At 40.9% G+C, this 25,011-nt stretch overlaps 1 protein-coding gene across 3 annotated transcripts in view; it reads right to left on the reverse strand.

The window, feature by feature from the left end:
- LOC126100114 (uncharacterized) overlaps window positions 1-25,011 on the reverse strand; it is a 137,035-nt gene that overhangs the window by 99,040 nt on the left and 12,984 nt on the right. For all 3 annotated transcript variants that reach the window (XM_049910645.1, XM_049910647.1, XM_049910646.1), the window contains exon 3: window positions 13,538-13,855. In XM_049910645.1, the coding sequence (XP_049766602.1) occupies window positions 13,538-13,855 (318 nt within the window). The remainder of the gene's footprint in view (window positions 1-13,537; window positions 13,856-25,011) is intronic.

A 25,011-nucleotide genomic window follows, 5' to 3' on the forward strand; every position in this document is an offset into this window, starting at 1 on the left:
CTGTTCTGTTCCATCGATGGGGCTGGGAATTACTGTACCGTCCACTATACTCCCCAGACTTAGGTCCTTGTGACTTTGGTTTGATTGCGAAGATGGAGGAACCACTTATTGGCATTCGCTTCAGACCTGCTCCAGACATTCGCACTATCAACAGAATAGGCACTGCTAATGGTATACTGTGCCTTCCACATCGCTGGTGACTTCTTTGAAGGATAGTAACTGGTGCAAACATTTAACTCTTTTGTATCGGTTGTGAATAAATAGTTACCACTATTTAAGTGCCAACTGTCGTATAAGAGTACAACATGGTGATTTTGAAACCAGATTTTAAACTGTAAAGTATTTTCAAAGGTAGCAATAGGCTATGATAATAATTTATTGTTTATGAACTGCAGACTAAAACTAAATCAATTTTAGAAAGGTAGAAAATTAAGGAGATGGTACCTGGATATATAGAAGGAACCAGAGCTTCCCGAGGCTTTCAGAGGGAACAATAGGCAATGTTAGACTGAAATGAAAAAGGAATACAACAGAAAATGAGTAGGTAACAGAGATGAAATAGGAAAGGTAACAAAGGATCACATAGGGTTAAAAAAAAGACAAGGCCTAGTACAATTACTTGAATACTCATGAATACTGAATTTAATTGACACGAGGAGAAAATATAAAAATATAAGAAATGAAGTAGGTGCAAAGGAGTAAAAACGCCTAAAAATGAGATTGTCAAAAGTGCAAAATGGCTCAGCAGGAATGGCTAGAGGACAAATGGTAGGCTGCAGAAGATTACATAACTAGAGGAAAAATGGATGCTGTGTACTGAAATTAAAGAGACCTTTGGAGAAAAGACAAACAATTGTATGCACATCAAGATCTCATATGGAGGACCAGTACTAAGCAAAGAAGAGAAAGCTGGAAGATAGGAGGAAGAAGCTCTGTAAGACAGGAACAAACATGGAGAGAGTACTATAGAAAGAGAAGCAAAAATATGTGAAGATGAGATGGAAGATACTATATTGTGAGACGAATTTGTCAGTGCACTGAAACACTTCAGTGGAAACAAGGCTCCTTGGGTAGATAACATTCCCTCAAATTTATTGGATCCTAAGAAGATCCGGCCATCACAAAATTATTCATCTGGTATGCAACATATGTGAGAGATGCAAAATAACTTCAGGCTTCAGGAACAATGTAATAAATCCAATTTCAAAGAAGGCAGGTGCTGACAGGCATGAATGTTTTTGGACAATCAGTTTAATATGTTATGGTTGCAAAATACTGACACAAATTATATTACAGAAGAATCGAAAAAGTGGTAGAAGCCAACCTCAATGAAGGTCAGTTTGGGTTCTGGAGAACCATATGCAATATCGACCCAACAACTTATGTTAGAAGGTATGTGGTAGAAATGCATATCTATGTTCATAGCATCTGTGGATTTATTGAAGGCTTTTGAGAATGTGAACTAACTACATTCTTTGAAATTTTGAATGTAGCAGGAGTAAAATACGGAGTCTGTAGGATTATTTAGAACTTTCATAGAAACAAGGCCACAATTGTAACATTCTACGGACAGGAAAGAGAAGCCATAGCTGAAAAGGTATTGAAATAAGGTTGCAAATGTCGCTCAATCTGTGCATTGAATAAGACGTGAAGGAAACAAAGGAGAAATTTTGAAAGGGAATTAAAGTTCAGGAAAAAGAAATACACTCTTTGCAGTTTGCCAATGAAATTGTAATTCTGTGAATTGCATCTAAGGACTTGGTCTAGATGAACGAAATGTATAGTGTCTTGAAAAAGAGATTACAAGGTGAACATTAATAAAAGTAAAACAAAGGTAATAGAATGTAAAAGTCAATCAGACAATGTGGAGCGAATTAGATTAGGAAAGTAGTAGAGCCGTTTTGTTATATGGGCAACAAAGTAACTGATGATGGCTAAAGTAGGACAGATAGAAAATGCATGCTAGCAATGGCAGTAACCGAAACCGGTAATACTGAAGTGTAAAAGTTTGTGTGATCAAGACAGACTTGTAAAATAAAATGACAAAATATGATCACGGACTCATTTTCAGGCTTTGTGTGTGTGTGTGTGTGTGTGTGTGTGTGTGTGTGTGTCTGTCTGTCTGTGTGTACACTTAGTCAAAGTCCAATGAAGGCCTTGTTGACTGGAAGCTCACTTGTTTGACAGTCTTTTTGTTGTGCCTATCTGCGACATCATCATCTCCGCTATATGGTAAGTAGCAACTTTCCTATTCATAACATTGTTACATTCCATGCTGGATTTCCACTGATTGATTTTCAACTGATAAAGAGGAATTCATTAACAGCTAATATAAATTTAAGTGTTAGGAAGTCTTTTCTGAATGTATTTGTTCGGAGTGTCACTTTGTGTGGATGTGACACGTGGACGACAGGTAACTGAGACAAGAAGATAGAAGCTTTTGAAACGAGGTGCTGTAGAAATATACTGAAGATAAGATGAGTAGATTGAATAATATGAAGTGGTATTGAATCAAACTGGAAAAACAGAAATTCATGGCACAGCTTGACCAAAAGAAGTGTTCAGGTGATAGGACACATGTGAGGCATCAAAGAATTGTCACTCTGGCAACTGAAGAAAGTGCGTGGGGAATAAATATTGCAGAGGGAGACCAAGGCTTGAACACAGTAAGTAGGTCTGATGTACTTAGGTTGTGATAGTCATGCAAAAATAAAGAAGCTTAAAAAAGTTAGATTAGTGTGGGGAGAAACTTCAAACCAGCCTTTCCACTTAAGTCCAGAACATCATCATACTCTAATCATGAACACAATCTTCAAACCAAAGAAAAGGGCCATTGGAATATTAACTAAAAATAGCAACTGAGTTTCCTATAAAGATTTGTTTAAACAGCTGGGGTTCTAACTGGATAGCGTGAGTTTACCTACCACATCAAGAAGAACATCGGCAATTTCCAAACAAACAACAGCACTCATGATCATGGAACAAGAGTCAGATTAAACTTACATTTACCAAGAGTACTCAAATAACAGACACAATTTTCGATAAAGGAATAAAGGCATACAATAAATTGCTCAAGTAGAATAAACAGACAACTAAAATTCAAGCACTTAAAAAGTCTGTTAAGGAATATTTCTTAAATAATTTATACTACAGTATTTACCCGATTATAAGATGAGGTTTTTCCCCAAATTCATCATTCGAAAAATACAAGGTCATCTTATATTTACAGATTAAACTATTGCTGCTGAGGTAAACATTTTTACAGTATTTTAACAGATTAATATAGGGGGTCACCTTGCATTTAGAGATGAAGCTTTGGCTAATGTGTTTTGTACAAATTTATTTTGAAGAGTTCTGAAGGGTAGAGCTTAGTAAACGATACTTTTGTTTGAATACGCTCAAGATTTATTGATACGCAGAAGTGCTCAATACAGTAACAACCTCGTTCGATCAAGCACATGACATCTGACTCGTGGTGCTTGTGCAGCAGATGGATACTACTGTTGAAAAGATTAACAACTTTGTGAAGTACATGAGGAAATAGCATTAAATTTTATAAACTCACCCACTTTTGTTGCATTTGAATAGGTTTGCAATAGAAGTTGTCATACACGTATGTGTACCATATGCATACATTTATGCGGCTTCTGAAGTAAAGGTAATGTTCAAAGGAAAAAATTTTGTCCTTCAAAAACAGTTACATGATTCTGAACCCCAGTCAGCATTTCATTTGGGTATGAAAAACTAATGATTTACGAACTGTGTCGCAAATGACAATTTGGTAGCTTTTCACGTATTGGAATACCAGGAGAAATGTTAGCAGCTTTTAATCAGCTTTAGAACAGGATGCCAACATCCAGATGGCACGAGAAAAAAAATTAACCCAGATTTAAATGTTTAAAAATGAAACAAATCACGTTAAACTGACTGTAATTGTTCTCACAAGAACAAGTTATAACAGAAAGACCCACTGCGGCGATTATACCAACAGACGGCACTAGATCGCGGGACGAGCAGAAGTTTGAGAATGGGATTGAATTGTGATTGTAATCTTTTACCAGGTGTACCGGTATGAAATGAGCATTAAGATACAAATGTGTCAATAGGGAACATTTGTTGTGAACGAGCCTTAATTTCTTTTTGTTTGGTTGGTATGATATCTGTCAAAGATATTTAGTATACATTAAGTCATGGAACAAACAACACCCTATGTTTTCATCGAGTTAACAATGTCAAATTTTGTACCAGAAGGTGATGATTTGCGGAAAGCATTAATTTTTTGTTTTCATTTGACAAAAAGTGCTGCAGAGTCACATCGAATGCTTGTCGAGGCATATGGTGATCATGCTCTATCAGAAGCAACATGCAAAAGATGGTTTCAAAAGTTCAAAAATAATGATTTTGATGTAAGAAATGAAGAATGTGGAAGACCACCAAAAAAAGTTCGAAGATGCCGAATTGCAAGCAATATTGGACGGAGATGATACTTGGAGTCAGAAGCAAATGGCAGCAATGCTAAATGTTGCACAACAAACAATTTCCGACCGTTTGAAAGCTATGGGAAAGACCCAAAAGTGTGGGAAATGGGTGCCACATGAATTGAATGAAAGACACATGGAAAACTGAAAAACCATTTGTCAAATTTTGCTTCAAAGACACAGAAGAAAATAAATTTTGCATTGAATTGTTACTGGCGATTAAAAATGGATTTATTTTAAGAATCCTAAACAGGAAAAATCATGAGTTAATCCGGGACAACCATCAACATCGACTGCAAAACCAGACAGATTCGGCAAGAAGACAATGCTGTGTTTGGTGCGACCAGAAAGGTGTGGTGTACCGTGAGCTTCTAAAACCCGGTGGAACTGTGAATACTAATTGCTACAGACAACAAATGATCAATTTGAACTATGCATTGATCGAAAAAAAAGACTACAATGGGCCAGATGACATGGCAAAGTAATTCTTTTACACGACAATGCACCTGCACATAAAGCAAAACTGTTTCAGGATACAATCAAAACAATTGGCTGGGAGCTGCTACCCCACCTGCCGTATTCACCAGACTTGATCCCTTCCGACTACCATTTGTTTTCATCAATGGGACACGCATTGGCTGAGGAACACTTCGATTCCTACGAAGAAGTCGAAAATTGGGTGTCTGATTGGTTTGCTTCAAAAGACGAATATTTCTATTGGCGTGGTGTCCACAAATTGCCAAAAAGGTGGTCAAAATGTATAGAAAGCAGTGGTCAGTACTTTGAATAAAATGTTTTTACTTTTCAATTGAAAATTAGTGTTTCATTTTCACAAAAAAATGCTCATTTCATACCGGTACACCTGGTATTTATGTATTAGATGTATTAGTTGCTGCTGTTAAATATGACCTGCACCCTAGAAGATATACCCATCTGTGTTTCACTGTTGCTCAAGCACAGAACTAAGGAAGACTTTAAGGGGAAACAGTAACATGAGCTTACATGAGAACTATAATGAGTGCAGGGAGGAAAGTTGCAAGTAGGCAGCAAATTACTTCTTGCTGCCACCCAAGTGAATTTACACTGCATACTTTGGCTATGGTTACCACATTTCAGCTGTGGTTTACATGGATCCATTTGTACTCAGAATCGACATGACATATGACATAATTGAACGGAAGTGTGTCATGTGGTTTTCTACACAGCCATTGAGAGCAGAGTGCACAAGATATGTTTGGAAGTAAGAGACATCGTAACATTCTCACATCCATATAGAAGTGAAATCCACTAGATATTTGGAAAAAATCTGTGTTCTCAAGTCCCACCATAACGACAACCTCCAAAGCTGTGCTATCAGGATGATATGATGATGATTAAAAATAGTGATGCCATAGACAACAGATTTTTCTTTAAATAAATCTAGGATTGCCCCCCCCAAGTTACTACGATGGACACACACTTCTGTTTTACCTCTTGTTATGACTAGATGCCTTTTCCATTACAGGTGCGACAACCATTTTGTAATGTGCAACAGTTAAGTAAATATCATAAAATATAGTTAACTTAATCCAATAAGTTGTTCAAATAATTTAGTTAGCATTTATCCATCTTTCTTATTATAGTTTTAAATTGGCTATGGGATTGGTCACAATATGCTGAGAACAAGGAGATGCGTCTGGCCAGCAGACATTGTCAAAGCTGTTAGTGCATATTGCATGGCCAGAATATACAAGAACCCTGTCTTCTTGAACACTTAGTTCAAGGATTTCGAAGTCCAATACCTTCAGATTATTTTGTCATTATTGCAGCTTCAACTAACATAGTCATGGCATCCTTTAGTTAAACAGGCAATGGCACAACTTCTAACATTTTCACAATACGATTACAGGTCTTCCATCCAGTCCCACACACTTACACTGTTGCATAAGTAAGATGCTTCTTTATAAATGATTTTCCCATTTGAGCTAAACTTTATGCAATAACTAATTTTGAAGTTCAACCACTAAACATCTCACAAGATCACCTGGCCCTCTTTTCATGTCATCCCTTATTAGTAAAAGAACAGATATAAACTGATGACATACATGAGGGAGGAAGAAACAGTTATAACGCAGAGAAAAAAAATGGTCTGAAAATTAATGTAAATTTTTTTTGTTTATTTTATTTATCCTAGCACTATTAAAATGTAGATAATCAATAAACCGCATAAGTTTAGAATAGGTATAATGTTAATTTTTTTAGCAGGTACAGTTTGTAATTTTGGTCAGTCAGAATATACTAAAAATATTTTTTTTCTTTCGAGGAGCCTCTTAAAAGGGGGGAGGAGGGGGGGGGGGTCGACTTACACTCGGGTAAATATGGTACAAAGTATTATTTAGATGATTAATGGAAAATCTCATATAAAGATGTGAAACAAATACTAACAAAGAGATAGAGGGGCTGGCCAGTACTTACCTCAGCTCAGTACAGCCGATAGATACACATAAAACAGAACCGCAACTTTACGTTCCTAGCTTTCGGAATAAATGTTCCTTCATCGGGGAGGAGAGAGGGGAAAGAAAGGGAAGAAGGGAAAGGAGATTCAGTTACTCACAACCCAGGTTATGAAGCAACAGGAAAAAAAAAAAAAAAACAGATATAAACTGATGACATACATGAGGGAGGAAGAAACAGTTTTCCTTTCCCCATTGCTTCATAACCTGGGTTGTGAGTAACTGAATCTCCTTTCCCTTCTTCCCTTTCTTTCCCCTCTTTCCTCCCCGATGAAGGAACATTTGTTCCGAAAGCTAGGAACGTAAATTTTCGGTTCTGTTTTATGTGTATCTATCGGCTGTACTGAGCTGAGGTAAGTACTGGCCAGCCCCTCTATCTCTTTAAAGTATTATTTAGATAACACAGAGCACAGAGTAGTAGAAATTGACATTATTTTATAATAAACAACTATTGTTCTTCATTAAGAAGTCATAGTTTAATGATTCATCATCATATCCCACGTCGTTACATCTTATTCAAGAGGTTGGCGAATGAGGCTTCTCGACCAAGTACCGTCATTTAAATTATTCTCCTCTTTGATGCCATCTCTGAAATGTCTCCTCTGCTTGCAGTCAGTTTATCTTTATACCCACATCTTTGTCACCCTCTTACTTTTCATCTCTGAGCTTCAGACTGTATGTTAGTCTTGGTAGCCTGTGAGCAACCACATGTTGCACACGTCCATACTGTGTCAGTTGCTGTGAGGTTATTTTGTCTTGTAGTCTTACAACTTAAGCCTGCTTTCAGATTTCCTCCACGTTTTTCCAATCACAATAAGAACACACCTCATCACAGCTGCTTGAATTATGCTAATGTCTTTACTTCTCAAGTCCATGTTTCATAGCCACATATGTAAAAATGGGCATGTAATATGTTTCCCAGATGACACTTTTACATTCGAGTGATACATTCTTGTTCCATATTCGGTCTTTAATGATATGATAGAAATTACTACCTGCTTCAGTTCTGTGAGAGATTTCTTCATGTATAGGAGCACTATCTGAGACAACACTGCCAAGATATCCAAAATAATCGGTCATTAGTAGCTGTTTTCCCACCATATCAACATGTCCCATTGGTTACTGATACATTTTCATGACCAATGTCTCACTTTCCTCCTGGCTGAAGATAAGACCAGCTTCTGCTCAGGTGTTTATTTGATCTTGAAGGTCTTCTTTAGATTCGGCTCACAGACGTCGGCCCACAGACGTAAAGCAACAGCAAACAACATAGCTTTCATTTCTTCCACCACCAATGATTTGGTGTACTGTCCTTCAGATCTCGTTCCTTAAGGTAACAAAAAGAAGAGGAGACAGGACTCCACCTTGCCTTAACCCACGTTGTATGATGTAGTTTTCAGACATTTCTAAGCAGGTTTTGACTGTACTGTGGGTATCTTCATACAAATTCTTCATCTTGTGCACCGTGTGACCTTTAATTCCAATTTTCTTTGTGTTTCCCACACCTTTTCCCTGTTCACAGCATCAAACACTTCCTTTATATCTAAAAAAGGCTAGCCACAGGCCTCAGGCGTGTTCACAGTATTTTTCCATTAATTTAATCACAAAAATTAAATTGTTGTTGATCTTCCCTTCCTGGTTAAATACTGTTCCACCAAAAGATATTCTTCAATGGGGCATCTTCGCTTATGCTCTACAATTCTTTCATAAAGTTTACCCACCTGAGACATTAAAATGACACCATTATAGTTACAATATTTCTTTCTTTCGCCTTTTTTTAAAACTTTGATTACTAGAGACCGGATTATATGCGTTTACATATTTAGCTTATTTTCACTAGTTATTGCATATTTTACCTAAAAACTAGTGACGATGCATATTTTTGCTCTATGTTTACAATATTTTAAAAATTTAGATGGACAGTCTATAGCTCGATCTAGTTTTGATGTCTCATAGATTGACCACGGCCTAGAACTGCGTGCAATTGCTAACCAAGAGCCCACAGCCTAGTGAAATCATTACAGAAGAGAAACAGGAACAGGTAGAGAGTCAATACTCCTGTGCCCGTGTCCCCGGTTAATCCCCTCTGCTGTCATACCGTACGTGTCGGCAACAACTAAATTAAACCATGTGAGCTTTTAATTGCATGTTCATTGTTTCAGTTTAGCTTTCAATTTACCTGTACACATCTGAATGTGTTTACATGTAGTGTGTAACGTGTTGTGTGCCATGCCGCCCGAAAAAAGAAACGTCATTTCGTGGATAGCTGAATATCCTGGAACATTTACAAAGGTCGGAATTGTTTAACATTGTCAGGTTTGCAAGAAAAATGTTTCTTGCAAAAATAGTTTCAAATAGACCAGCATGTCAAGACAAGCCTTCAAATTGCAGGAATGCAGAAGGAAATACCATGACAACAATTTCTGACAACAGCAAGTTGCAGTTGCAGGGTTTTGTCCAAAGGTAACCAAAAAAGTCGGTTTAACATAGATCTATGTGAAGCATTCATTGCAAGCAATATGTCTCTTCACAAATGTACAAACCCTATCCTCAAAGGCTTCCTGCACAAATATTGCTTAAATCAAAATACACCAGATGAATTAACATTGCGTAAAAATTACACACCGACAATTTACATAAATGTTGTGGAAGAAATACACAATGAACTCAAGGACAGCATTATCTGGATGTCAGCTGTGGCAATTACATTGCAAAGTTAACTATTTGTGCTTTAAAAGCAGAACCTTCTTCTTCCTATTTAGCAGCCTGCAAAGAACTTGAGAAAGTAAATCATTCTACAATCGCCAGATTTGTGAATGCGGGTACTGGCAAATATTTCCAGAATCTTCTGCAGACAAAAGGGTTTTTGTGTTTATTTAAGATGCTGCTCCCTTTATGATCAAGCAAGAAAAGCCCTCCAAGTATTTTATCCCAACTTGATTCATGTGACGTGCTTTGCTCATGGAGTACACGCCTTGCTGGAGAAGTATGTTCCAACATTTGTGAACGCAAATAAACCGATTTCATCCACAAAGAAAATGTTTCTAAAGCCTCCTGCTTGCATCAAGACCTGCAAAGAAAAACTACCAAATGTGCCTTTACCTCACAAACCAGTGGTAACTCGTTGGGATACGTGGGTCGAAGCTGTGTTGTTTTACAATCAACATTTCAAGGCCATTAGAGAGGTAGTAAACAACTGCGATAGTGCAGAGGCTTTGACAGTTTGCCAGTCCAAGGAAGCTTTTGATGATTCCGGTATTAAAAAAGACATTGCTGTGATTGTCTCTCATTTTTCCCATATACCTGCATGTATTAAAAAGCTTGAAACTCAAGGTTTGGTGTTGAATGAATTTATTCAGTTAGTGAATAAAATTATTCTAGTGAACTCCTCATGGCCGGAGGTATTCCCAAGAAAACTGAAAGAAAAGTTTAAAAACCCTTGTGCCAAATTGATAGTTTTATTAATGGGATGGGTGAATTTATACCAGAAACAATAAGTGCCAACATTCAAACACTGCCCAGTTACCTCAGTTGATGTAGAAAGTCCTTTTCTGCTTGTTTTGAGCGAACGAAGATACAATCTTACTACCGAACATTTGGAACAGTACTTGGTCTTTTATGTTCATAGTAGTAGAAAAATGTAAAATAAATTGTAAATGGTGCTTTGGTCCAATAGTATTAATTAAAAGTTAATGCTGTTCAAAAAATTCATGACTGTATGTTGTTTTCTAAATAAAATATTATAGAGTTTTTCAGCAGGCATCTCATCATGCGATACATCTCGAAATTGATCCTGTACATATCAACTGTTTCGGTGTGACTCACTTGCATCACATCCACTTGTTACCGACAACAACAGCAAAGAAGGAACAATTCTTGAAATATGGTATGCATCCCCATTTTGAAAATTTTTAGAAAATAATCCCAGAAAGGCCCCCTTCTTAACCTCTACTAGAAAGTATTCAGAAAATGATATCAGCATTCTAAACGTATCGATTTTTTGCATGACCAGCACTCTTCCTAGTAACTGACATGCACACGCATTACGCATTTTTCATGCATATTTTAAGGTTTTTATGGTGCATATAATCCAGTCCCTAGTGATCACAATGCCTATTTTGTCAGCACATGCCTTTTCTTCTTTCCATATCTTGCAAAAGTCTATAGGTCCACTGTTTTCCAGCAACTCCAATGGAGCGTATCATTTACCCAGTTATTTGATAAATGTTATTCACCGCATTGTGACAATTCCCCTACCCTCTTACAGTTCCGACTTGGCAACAGCAGATCATTTCCTGTTCCCAAAAGTGAAATACTTTCCCAAAGGACACCACCACAGGATCCTGTGCCGCCAAAGAACCTTGCATGTGTGCCCTTAAGGATCTCCTGGAATCCACCTAAAAGTGTCTTTGGGCTGCAAAAAAGCTACTGGCAGTACAATGCTCGAGGGCTGTACTTCAAAGAATTTTGAGGCACTGTAGCAATATCTCAAAGTTTTCCCGAAAATTTTTAGACAAATCCTGTATTCTACACCAGTGTGTGAGTGTGTGTGTGAGGGGGTGGGGGCGGGGTGGGGGGCACGCACGCACGCGTCACCTATTTTTGACGAAGCACTTCTAGGGTGAAAGCTTATTTGTGACAGTCTTTTCGTTGTGCCTATCGGCAACTCAGCATCTCCACAATATGGTGAGTAGCAACTTTCCTTTTCATAATATCGTCACACAGTAAGACTTCCACGTTTCTTTAATATTGTCATTATCTGCGATGAGATATCCATTTAAGTAAAAGGCTTAGCAAGTCAGCTTGCAAAAATATGAAAATTGCTTTCTCACCCAAATGAGGCCTCTGATCAAACAGTTTAATAATTCTTACTGTAAAATCCTACCGCCCAGGATCTGTAATGAGAAATTCTAGCCTCTTTCCATTCTATTGAGCTGACTGGGGTGAAGTGCTGACCCAGCTTTATCAGACTGGACAAAGCGACAAGATGAAGAATATTGGCCACCTTAAGTGAACAACTCTGACCTAGTCTCTGTGACAGCTAGCCAGTGGCAGCACTTGAAGTAAACTAGTGTGTCACAGTGGCCACAACAAATTTATATTCAAAGGGATTGTCAGAATTTCTAAAGGTCTTTTCTGCTATTCCTGTAATAGTCTGGGCAATATCAAGTTGCAAAGACTTATTTATCTATATCTACACTCTGTAAACAACCGTGAAGTGCATGGCAGACAGTATGTCCAACTGTACCAGTTATTAGGATTTGTCACATGTGGATTGTGGGTAGAACAGTTGTTCACATATCTTTATGAGAGCTGCAATTAATCTAATCTTGTACTCATAATCCCTATGCAAGTCATACGTAGGGTCTGAAGTACATTCCTTGGGTCATCATTTAAAGCCCACTCTACAAACTTTATAAATAGGCTTTCTCGGGATAGTTTATGTCCATCTTCAAGAGTCCACCAGTTCAGTTTCTTCAGCATCTCTGTGACACTCTCCCACAGATCAAACAAACCTGTCACCATTTGTGCTGCCCTTCTCTGTATACATTCAATATCGCCTGTCAGTGCTGTTTGGTACGAATTCCATACACTTGAGCAATACTCTAGAACCGTTTGCACAATTGCTTTGTAAGCTATCTCCTTTGTATACTGATTGCATTTCTGCAGTATTCTACCAATAAAACTAAGTCTACAACCTGCTTTACCTGTGATTTAAGCTATGTGATCATTCAATTCCATATCCCTACAGAGTGTTACACCCAGGTATTTGCACGAGTTAGTCAATTCCAGCTGTGACTCTTTAATAATATAGTCCTAGGACAGTACATTTTTTTTCATTCTGTGAAGTTCACAATTTTATACTTCTGAAAATTTACAGCAAATTGCCAATCTTTGCACCACTTTGAAATATTATCAAGATCTGATTGAATATTTATACAGCTTCTTACAGACAGTACTTGATTACATATAACTACATCATCTGTAAAAAGTCTAATGTTACTATTAATATTGTTAATATTATTAATAGTGTAACACTACTTTTTCTCCATTGCAATGTAAATCCACAGGAAACACTATTTCTAAAGAACAGTGACTGTAACATTGGCCTGAAAATGACAAACATATGTTTCAAGTAATATATAACTGAGATATTTTACAGACTTTTTTCAGAATTTGCTCAAAAGATATCAGAGAAATCGAAAGAACATTAAATCTATTAAATAGTGGAAAAATCTGACACTGAATAACAACAATACAAATTAGGATAGAGCATGATTCACCATATAGAGCAGGTTTTCAGCAGCAGACAGGTATCTTTAAAAACTGACTGAGCTATCTGACAAAGTTCTTCAGATTTATAAAAACATATAAATCTTCACACACACACACACACACACACACACACACACACACACACATACACACACACACACACTTATAAATACGCCTGTCTGCAACTCAGCACCTCCTCTATGTCATGAATAGCAATTTATACTGCCATATTGTTGTTAAATCTATTAGAATTGTATATATAAAAACAAGATTATAAGAATGTATACGTACAACAACAGAGACAGGTGCAGTCACAGCCTTCCGAACCACGACGATATTGTTTCCTGCATTTGGATCCTCCACCTGGTTCGGATCTATCTGTGAAGTATCACCGGTCCCCGAAGAAGAGAGGGCATGAGGATGAGGGTGAGGGTGATGGTGCTGGTGTTGATGTTGGTGTTGGTGTTGGTGCTGTGGAGGATGCGCCTGATGTTGCTGGGCTTGTGGAGGCGGTGGTAGCGGCGGCGGAGGAAGAGGCGGCGGCTGCTGCGGCGACAGAGGCTCATGCTGCTGGTAGTGAGGCAACCAACTGGGCTTCTGGTAGTCCCTCTGTTAATATAAACAAAATTACTGCAGACGGGCTTCTTTAAGAGAACAATTAGATAAAAAGACTACAGTACGCAAGCAGTGAGAGGTAAGAGATTGAAGTCACTAAAAAAAAAAGTGTGTGATATTTTTTACCAGCACATTTTCAGCTGTTCAAAGAGAGTGGGAGGAGGATGCAGGTAAAATCACATTTTACTTTATATTCAAAAATTGAATTATTTCAGAACTGATTGCTAAGTTAAACACGAACTTAAACATCACAACACTCCAACGAAATATTTACATTTAATCTCTCGAGTGTAAGCTTATCTGTAGCCTTTCCAACATTACCTACGAAAAGTTCAATTAAAACAATTAGACAGCAACGTTTATTCTTAAAGTGTCACCCCATTCCACAAATTGAAGGCAAAATCAAATATGGAGGTATCTGTCAATTCAACAACCAAAAAAATTAATATAATCATTTGTCACTAATCCTGAATATACAAAGAGGCATCCACTTGTCCAAGATAATTAGTAGGCAGTCTCATAGTCACATTACAACAGTGCATGTTCCTAGGAAATATAGAACTTTTCTCAGAAGAAAACACACCACTTTATTAAAATATTCCAAACTGGATGCATACTGGAGTGTATCATTTACTTTTTTCTTTTGTTTAAGTTTTTTTTCCACAGTTGACCGTAAAACTATTTGGTACGGAGCACAGTTTGCAAAACAGGAAGACAGTGGATAGAAGCATAAAAAACTGATAGAATCTTTTTAAATTTTGGTATTCAAAACCACAGTTATTAGCAACGTTTCTTACACTGGTAAGACATATGTGGTTAAAACTTTAGGAGCCCAAGGCACAAACTGATTAAACTCTTTGTTAAAATCCAACTGACTCCATATCATGCTCACTTACATTAATGAATATATTCACACAAAAAATACACAACATTAAAAGCTGTTAATAAAGACTTTGTGTAAAACATTGCTATCTTTAAAAGGCAATAAGCATAAATACTGCTGGGGTAAATGAAAAGAAGCAAATCACCGATAACTAACTGTTTGGATCGAGCATCCCTAGTAATTCAGAGTAGCAAAGACACAGAAAACTGCAAATCTCATTTGTCATTATTTCACCATTAGCTGAAGTACAGGAAAAGTCAGCAGCTTTTGCCATAGTATAAAATGAAAAATACTTGGTGGACTGATATTTGGGCACCATTCTGAGGGTCCTACCAACTACTGTAGAAGGCATGTCAGAGTGACCAGAACGAGGTACACCACAGCTAACAAGCAGATGTCGTAAATTCCTGCTCACTTTCCTCCAATTTGGGGCCACTCCTATACACAAATAGACACACAGGGCTCTCTGCCTAAACAGCGAGAACACAAAAATCTGGGCTTGTAGATGGAAAGAAGTGTCCAGTACTTCAGAGCTACTTCTCTGGTTGGTGCATGTGACAATTATCACTAATCAAAAAGTTAGAGGAGTGCAACTGCACCTCAATCTGACCCAGAGCTCTCAAAAGCCGTGAACAGTTCTGTATCAATGATGTATGATTTGCTTCACAAGCATATCTTGGGGATATAATCACAGAGCACCTGAGGCTATTGCCACAGCCGACCTCTCCCCTGGCTCGTCCTATTATATTACTGCAGTGCTCATTTAAAATACGATGAATATGTACTTAGTGCAGTGACTGCCAGCAGTGTGTGGGAGGCATAGTGAACACTTGAGGTGGCTCTGTGGCATTCTGGGGAGTAATGACAACATTACGAAAAGCATAGATTACTAGGCACAACAAAAGACTGTCAAACAATTAAGCTTTCAGCCAATAAGGCATTCACCTGAATTAGATAAAACACACACACACACACACACACACACACACACACACACACACGCACACACGCACTTGTTTTATAGTCTTTCTGTTGTGCTTATCTGTGACCCAACATCTCCGCCATATGGTGAGTATCAATCTATCCTTTTCATAATATTTGAGCTCATTCACTCACGTTGCCATGAGAATGGACTAAGTTTCAACATCCCCAGTGACCAAACACTGCTCCCTCTTCTGCATATTCATGTTAAAAAAAACTGTGGTCAGTAATTGGAGAAAACCACAGGTAAGTTCTGACTACAAAAAAGGGTAGCAGAAGTGATCAAAAACCTAGCATCCATTTGTTGCAGAATCTCATAACATGTTCAGAGTTGAAACTTAATGACATACATCAAACAAAATGTCATCCTTTTATTGTGTTAAACCCAACACATGCTTTTTTTTCCTATATGACATCCTGAAAGCCATGGATCAAGGCATTCAGGAAGATGCAGTATTTCTTGATTTTGAAATGCATATGTCCCAGTATCACAGCAAAGCTTATTGATGAAAGTATGATTAGAGGGAGTATCATGCAAAATTTGGGACTGGCTTGAGGATTTCTTGCTTTGATTACACAGAATGTTATGGATGGAGCCATTACAGATGTAGTAGTAACTTTCAGCATGTTCCAGGGAAGTGTGTAGAAACCCTTGCTGTTCATGATGAACATTAACAACTAGGCAGACAATATTTATAGCAACCTCAGACTTATTGCAAACAAATGCAGTTATCGATAATCGTGTAGAAACCCTTGCTGTTCACGCTGAACATTAACAACCTGGCAGACAATATTTATAGCAACCTCAGACTTATTGCAAACAAATGCAGTTATCGATAATCGAGTACTTACTCAAGAAAGGTGCACAAATATTTAATCAGACATTGATAATATTTATGCCACAACTCATACACGAAAGTTTTCCAGTGGTCAGTAATTGGCAAGCACAAAACTTGGCACATGTTGAAGAAAAGGTTGCACTACTGATAACACTGTTTGTTATCAACAGTCACTGAGCTGGAAACATTTTTGATCTGAATGCCTCCCCACCATTTGGATTCTCCAGCAATGATGAGGTTCATGTTGTCTCTGACACAGCTCCCTTCCAGGAACTCAATGACCCTTGTGCTGCTTCCGTGCCCATTTTCGAACCTGGTCTGGTATGTGTTACAGATTTCTAGGCTCATATCTCTCTGTGTTCATGCACAGTGGCCTGTTTCTGTTGAGTATGACCAATTGCAGTCTCTTTACAGATGGCTGTTAAGCTGGAACTCTATATATTCCATGAGGCTGAGGCGACTGAACAGGCAGTTAGAACAACTTGGACCACACCGTTGGAGGTGTTTTGGCAATCCAATGGCTACCTCAAGCTCTGCGGAGGCTGCAAGTCAACAATGTTTAGAAGAGCTCCTCACACAGGTTGTCAGAGGAGAATATTTTTCTGAGACAGACCTTACTGATGCACATTTGCAGATTCCAATGGGCGAGGAATCACAAAACACGGTGTTTTATATATAATCGCTTAGGGTTATGTAAGTACAACTGTTTGCCTTTTGGGGTCTCTTCAGCTCCAGCAATCGTTCAGATATAACCAGAGTATTTAACCATGTCCATACCCACTTGCACGAACTATCTCGGTGAATTAACTGTCGCAGTGCTACATGTCAAGACCACCTGCGAAACCTTTGCATCTTATTTACTACATTGTGTGATTCAGCACTGAGTGCCACTTAGACAAATGCCACATTTTCAGGACCAATTGGAATAATTGCGTTCCTGCACAACAAAGAAGGGAACCAGTCCATTGGCTGCAACATCATAGCTATCAACTCTCTAACCCACCCTCTAAACTTACAGCGGCTGTGAAACTTTATGGGGAAGATGAACTATTGTTCTAAGTTTCTCCCCCATGCAGCCCGTATAGTGCATCTGCAAAACCATGTACAGAAGAAAAATTTTCACAACAGGGCTGCCCGTAAGCACACTCCACGCAGCTGAAGTATATGCTGCACTCGGCACCCTGCCTTACACCACCTTTCAGTTTTGCATCCACTGATCATGGAAATGGACACCTCTCCATATGATAGGTGTAGTGCTGACGCATAGGGATGACGATGGTACTGAGTAACAGATTGCCTATGCGTCAGAGATGCTAACATCCACTCAAAATAACTACTTGTAGATAGAATAGGAAACTTTAACATTTGTCTTTGCTATTCATAAGTTCCACATTCATATTTTCCGGACTACATCCACATTAATTACAGACCACAAACTGCTGGTGGTGATCTTTGGGCCGCACTCCCGTCTTCCAGAATGGACAGCACAATGGCTCACGTGTTGGGAGATTTTCCTCAGCTCCTACAATTATACCATTCAATAAAAGCCCACAGTGCAACACATCAATGCAGACACTCTTTCTCACTTACCTGTGAGACCAGACCTGGTCTTTGACCAGCACAATATCTCATGTTTTCACGATGACACAAGACGCAGACAAATATTGGACAGGTTCCCCATTACGGCTTCACAAATCACTGTAGATAAGTGCTGTTGCCCAATCTAATAGCGAGTTGTGTACTATGTGCTCCCCAGGTAGCCCACACAATTTTCGAAGAACACCAATCTGGAGCTCTGGGGCAGAGTTTGCCTCTCCAGCTGTCTGTCAGTCACCAATGACAGATACTCACCTTACCGTCACCCCTACCACACTACAGCCCCAAGTTTTGTACCCAATCCGTCAGGGGCACAAGGGAGTGCCACTGATGAAAGCCCTAGTGCAACAATCTGCTTACTTGCCAAGGTCAAACACAGAAATGGAAGCTGTGGTGCACAGCTATTCCACTTGTGCCCAGACCATTTAAGTTAAACCTAATCTTTCATCTGTCCCAGACCCCCCTCGCCCATGAGATCACATTCATTTGAACTTTGTGGGCCCCTTTCTGGACTCTTATGTGGCTCACAGCCATGGGCACCTACTCCAGCAAGGCATCCACCATTAAATACGACACCATTAACGCATTTGTCAAGATCCTCACCACTAAGGGGCATCCCTGATCCAATGTGTTGAGCAAGAAGCCCCCAATTCACAGTGAGAGATTTCTAACAATTTTGTGCCTCAAATGGTATCGAGAACCTTTGTAGTCCACTATTTCACCCATCCTCCAATGTAGAAGCAGAGCGATGATACAGACATTTAAGCAGCAAATGTTAAAAGATGTGGGGAATCACCACTACCCCAGCAGTGATCACGATGTTCCTGAGCACATACATGACTGTTCCCATCCACAACAGAAGCCTGGCGGAGCTCCTCCACACGAGGCAACCACAAACTAAGCTCAGTCTAATTGCACCACAGCCTTGAACATGGCATACCCGGCAATATCTTCCCAGCATAGCAACACGGACACACTCATATGGAGTGAAATACACATGGACACCAGCTACAGTGGTTGCCACCTGTAGTCATCACACTTCTAGGGGTTTGGAATGCCGTCACACTGACCGACTCCATCCTTGCCTCCTGACTGCAGTGTCTCCTAGAGGTCACCCTGCCACTGCAAGCCAACCTGTGCCAGTTTCATAGCCACACAGGTGTAACTTGGGACTCCAGAACGTCAGTGGTGACTTCTGTGGACACAGGCATAGTGGCTAAGATCTCCACACAGCTTCTGCAACCACAGCTTCTGAGATGGGACACCAACCATTCCACTAGTTCAACTCACAAAACACCTGCAGGGTGCATCCGGCCAGAAGTGATAAGTGACCATTTCAAGGTGCAGGAGGGGGAGATCTGGTGTCCCAGTCTGGTGACTTCAAATGACATGGCTCTCAACCAAGACCACTAGGCAGAACTGCCTAGCAATGCCATAGCACTGACCTTACCCTGCTGGAGTGTCACAGCTCTCTCGCTGAAAAATTAGTGATTAGAGCAGCCCTGTTAAGTTCTGCTGTGCTGTCACTCTGCTTTCAGCGGTGTATTCGCCTTGCAATCTTATCATCAGTTGTAATGCATTGTTGTACCTCGGTTTCTGTACAGTGAATGTGGAGGATGGGGTTCTGTGCTACTGACACACAAAAGTGGTTGTTCACAAAGACTACCTTCGTGGAGTGATGATCCACAGTTACTGAATTTTGGGTCTGTCATACAGCTAGATGACATATGACCAAAGAGTAAGCATCAGAAACAAATAATGGGTGATGGCACGTAAGATTTCACACAGTTGTGACAAAGTCACTAAGGAGGTATGCGACTGTGTTGCAAATATGTGTAGTCTGCAAAGTCACTGAGGGAAAAGTCACTGACTGAATGCATCAGTAAATGTGATTGATTGATTGATTAATTGAGAGGGTTTATGCGACCAAACGGCGAGGTCATCAAACCTGTGATTCTGAAGTTACTCACAGAAGAAAGGGGTCCACTGAAAGTGGACGTATCCAGTCAGGGGAGTCAAATTATAAAATAATGAAATTAAAACACACACAGTAAAAGGCATAAAAAGTGAAACCAAATCTAAAAACTGGAAAAAAAATCGGTCTTTCCATTGGAGGGGGGGGGGGGGGGGGGGGGGTGTCATGGGCTCCCAGAGCGAGAAGACATGAAGAGAGGTCCCAACCACAACCACCCTACCCCTGCTCCAGGGGTAAAGCAAAGCCTTAACCATGCGTAAATTGTCTGCTAATATTAAAATTAAGGAATCTGGAAGACTATACTTAGCATGAACAGCCAAAAGAAGGAGACATTCCACCAATATGTGGGATACTGTCAGTCTGGCTCCCCAACCACCAGGTTCATTCCGCAGCATGAAACAATGAGTGAGCCTGGTATGACCAATGAGTAGATGGCATAAAACTGTGGACCACTTCCGAGAGGAGCAGAAGGAAGAGTGCCCAACTTCAGTAGACTCCTTGATCATGCAGAGTTTATTACTATGAGCAGTAGCGCAGCAGATGTCATTTCACTTTTGGGCAAAGACAGATTTGGAGTAGATCTGCTTATCCACAGTTGGAATCATGAAAGGGAATGGGGACTAAGTATCTGCTTCTCTAGTCAAACAGTCAGCAGTTCATTCCATCGGATGCTCACATGACTTGCGACCCAGAGACAACTGAGCAGGTGGCAAGGCCAAGGGCAGAGTCATGGATAGCAGAGACTGAAGGGTGATGATAGTAGCATCACTTGATAGCCTGCAGGCTGCCTTTTGAGTTGGAACAAACTAAAACACTATGGAGAGAGACCTGAAAAACAAAATGGAGGGCTCTGTGAATGGCTAGAAGCTCTGCTGTGAGCACACTAGACATTCCCAGCAACAAATGGTGTTCTAAGCAACAGGACTGTCTTGGAATCATCAGCTTAAAAGATGGCGGCGCCCTGGAACTTTGCAAGGATGGCATGTACAAGACACTGGACAACCGTAGGGACAGCAGAGGGAGTAAGTGGAGATGGAGATCCTGACAGAGGGAAGTGCGATACACGCCAGTCAGCAACCATGGGCATTTCTCAGGAGGGAGACACCCCTCATTTGCAAAGAGGACAGGGTACATGGCTGGTTGGTTGGTTTAAGGAGGGGAGGGCAAGGGACCAAACTGCGAGGTCGTCGGTCCCTTGTTCCTGGTAAAATAATTACACAATGGAAAGACGAAAAGAAAGGAGATGTACAGCACAATAACAGGAGAATGGAAGAACAACAGAAGGACAATCAACTCTACTATGGACAAAACAGGAAAAGAAAACCACAGAGGGAAGCAAGAAACAGGTAAAAGAGATAAAAACAAGAGAGCACATGACCATGTTTGGCCGACCACAAGAATAAAAAGGGAAAGCCAGCCACTCTGCAACAAATTAAAACATCCAGCCTGAAAGCATTAGAGTGGAGAACACAAAGGGACAAAGGACATGCGCGAAAATTATATAAAATGATAAAACCCATCGTCACATATAAAACGCAAAGCTAAATTAGCCGATGAGGCGTTGTCAGCTAAAATTAATGGCAACGAATCTGGTAACTGAAGAGGCCGTCACAGAGCAGCCAAAGAAGGACAGCTCACCAAGGTATGGACCACTGTCAGCCGGGGGCCGCAACAACACTACTGAGGTGTGTCATCATGGCACAGGAGGTAGCCATGTGTCACCCAAGTGTGGCCAATGCAGAGCTGACAGAGGGCCACAGAGTCCCTGCAAGAGGTCCGCGTGGAAGTCTTCCACACATTTGTAGTCACACAGTTTGTTGTGCGTACTGAGGTTATGCCAGTCTATCTCCCAAAGCCACAAAACATTGTAGCGTAGTGCTGAATGCAGGTCAGTTGCAGAGAAGCCAATCTCCATAAGCGGTTTCTGCGCAGCCTGTTTGGCCAGCCTGTCAGCAAGTTCGTTGCCTGGGAGTCCGACATGACCTGGGCTCCAGAAAAACACCACTGAATGACTGGACCATTCCACGGCATAGATGGACTTCTGGATGGTTGCTACCAAGGGATGACGAGAGTAGCACTGGTCGATTGCTTGTAGCCTACCCAAGGAGTCAGTACACAGAAGAAACGACTCCCCAAGGCATGAAAGGATGTGCTCAAGAGCACGAGATATAGCCACCAGCTTGGCAGTGAAAACTCTGCAGCCATCTGACAAGGAATGCTGTTCAATATGTCCCCATGGACATACTTGAAGCCAACATGATCATCAGCCATCGAGTCGTCAGTGTAAACCACTTCACGGCCTCAGTACATGTCAAGAATCGAGAGGAAGTGGCAGCGGAGAGCTGTGGGGTTAACTGAGTCCTTAGGGCCATGTGAAAGGTCCAGCTGAAGCCACAGCCTAGGTGTACACCATGGAGGTGTACGTGAATGGACCTGAAGTATAGGCAAGGACTGCAGTTTGGAAAGAAGGAATCGAACACGAACTGCAATTGGAAGCCCTGACCTGGGCCGCCAATGCGGGAGACGGTAATTTGGATGCGCAGGAGAACTGCAAATGTGAGTAATGAACTGGCCAGCAGCTGTGCATGCCTAACCTGCAAATGGAGGGACTCCAGCCTCCACCAGGACGCTGGTCACCGGACTCGTCCTAAAAGCTCCTGTCGCTAGGCGAACGCCACAGTGGTGCACTGGGTCGAGTAAACGCTGAACCATAAATCAGACTCCCATAGTCAATGCAGGATTGAACAAGGGCTCTGTAGAACTGCAGCAGTGTAGAGTGATCTGCACCCCAGGTGGTGCTGCTCAGGTAGCGGAGGGCACTGAGGTGCTGCCAGCACTTCCACTTAAGTTGACTAAGGTGAAGAAGCCAAGTCAATCAGGCATCGAAAACCAGTCCTAAGAATCGATATGTCTCCACTATAGTGAGTGGATCGTCATCAAGGTAAGGTTCTGGTTCCGGGCGAACGGTACAATGCCGACGGAAGTGCATATCACATGACTTTGCGGCCGAAAACCGGAAACTATGGGCTAGAGCCTACGACTGCGCCTTGTGGATGGCTCCCTGTAAGTGCCACTCAGCAACACCAGTACTGGTGGAGCAGTACGAAATGCAGAAGTCATCTGCATACAGAGAAGGCGAGACAGACGGCCCTACAGCAGCTGCTAGACCATTAATGGCCACTAAAAACAGAGCCCTGTGGGACCCCATTCTCCTGGATATGGGGGGGATCTATGGGAGGCACCAACTTGGACATGGAAAGTATGGTGCGACAGGGAATTTTGGATAAAAATCAGGAGCGGCCTCGAAGACCTCACTTGTATTATGTGGTAAGGATATGATGTGTCACCAGCTCATGTCACAAGCTTTTTGTAAATCAAAAAAGATGGCGATCCTGGCGGAAGCTGACCCGACAGAGCCAGAAGGCCATGCGACTCCAGGACCCACCCCAATCCCCAACACACCATACTTTCCAGCAGCTTACAAAGAACGTTGGTGAGGCTGATGGGCCGATAGCTATCCACATTAAGCGGGTTTTTGCCAGGTTTGACCACCAGAATGATGGTGCTCTCCCCACCACTGCGACAGAAAGACACCATCGCAACAGATCCAGTTGAAGATGATGAGGATATGTCGCTTGTAGTCAGATGAGAGATGTTTAATCATCTGATTGTGGATCTGATCTGGTCCAGCAGCTGTGTCGGAGCAGTGAGGAGCTCCCAGTCTGTAAATGGGGCGTTATAGGACTCACTTTGGCGTATAGTGATCGAGAGGACTTTCCCTTCCAGCCACTGTTTGAGAGGGCGAAAGGCTGGGAGGTAATTCTCTGACACATAAACTCGAGCATAGTGCTCAGCAAAGAGCTCGGCAATCTCAACTGCATCAGTAGATAACATGCCATTTATGTTAACACCAAGAACACCTGTTGGGGTCTGGTACCCGAAAACACATTTGATCCTTGCTCTGACTTGGGAAGGTGACGTATGACACCCAATGGTCAAGATGTACAGTGGGTCCAAAAAGTCTTTCCCTGATTACATAAATTGATAACTCAGGCTAGAAGTAAGATACAAATATGAAACTTGTGTCCAATTTTTTACAACTATCAAAGTTTTTTTTCTGTTTTAGGTTTGCAGTACGTAAGTAGTGGATGAGGTGCAGCACCCAAGAAGCCATGTTAACCAATCAGGAGAAGGCATAGTGTGTCCTGTGGCACCATGAGACACGATCACCAACCACAGTGCAGAGACACTTCCAGACAACATTTGGAAGGAATCCACCTGATGTCAAGAGCATTAAAGCCTGGTATGAGAAGTTCAGGAACACAGGATCGGTTGCTGACCTTCCGAGGTCTGGTCGACCAAGAACCTCAGCAGACAGGGTGGAAGCTGTAAGGCAGTCTTTTCTGCGAAGTCCAAAGAAATCGGTGTGCAGGGCCTCACGTGAATTACAGATGCCAAAAAGCTTTGTCCATGACATTTTACACAAACGTTTATTGTTTCATGCAAACAAAGTGCAAATCGTTCAGCCCTTGTTGCCCAATGACAGTTACACGTCGATATGACTTTGCGGTCGAAATGCTATCACGTATTGAGGACGAAGATGGTTATCTCAGACAAATTGCCTTTTCCGACAAAGCAACCTTTTTTGTCAGTGGAGTGGTGAATCGCCATAATGTGTGCATTTGGGGTTCACAACCCCCTGGCGAGGTCATGGAGTGCACCAGAGGCAGTCCAAAGGTGAATGTTTGGTGCGCACTATTGCACAATCGAATTATCGGGTCATTCTTCTTCGCTGAGGCTACCGTCACATCTGCAGTGTATCTGGACATGTTGCAACTGTATGCTGTTCCTCAGCTGCTTCAGTATCACCCCAATG

The sequence above is a fragment of the Schistocerca cancellata genome, chromosome 9 (assembly GCF_023864275.1).
Source record: "Schistocerca cancellata isolate TAMUIC-IGC-003103 chromosome 9, iqSchCanc2.1, whole genome shotgun sequence".
NCBI lineage: Eukaryota > Metazoa > Arthropoda > Insecta > Orthoptera > Acrididae > Schistocerca > Schistocerca cancellata.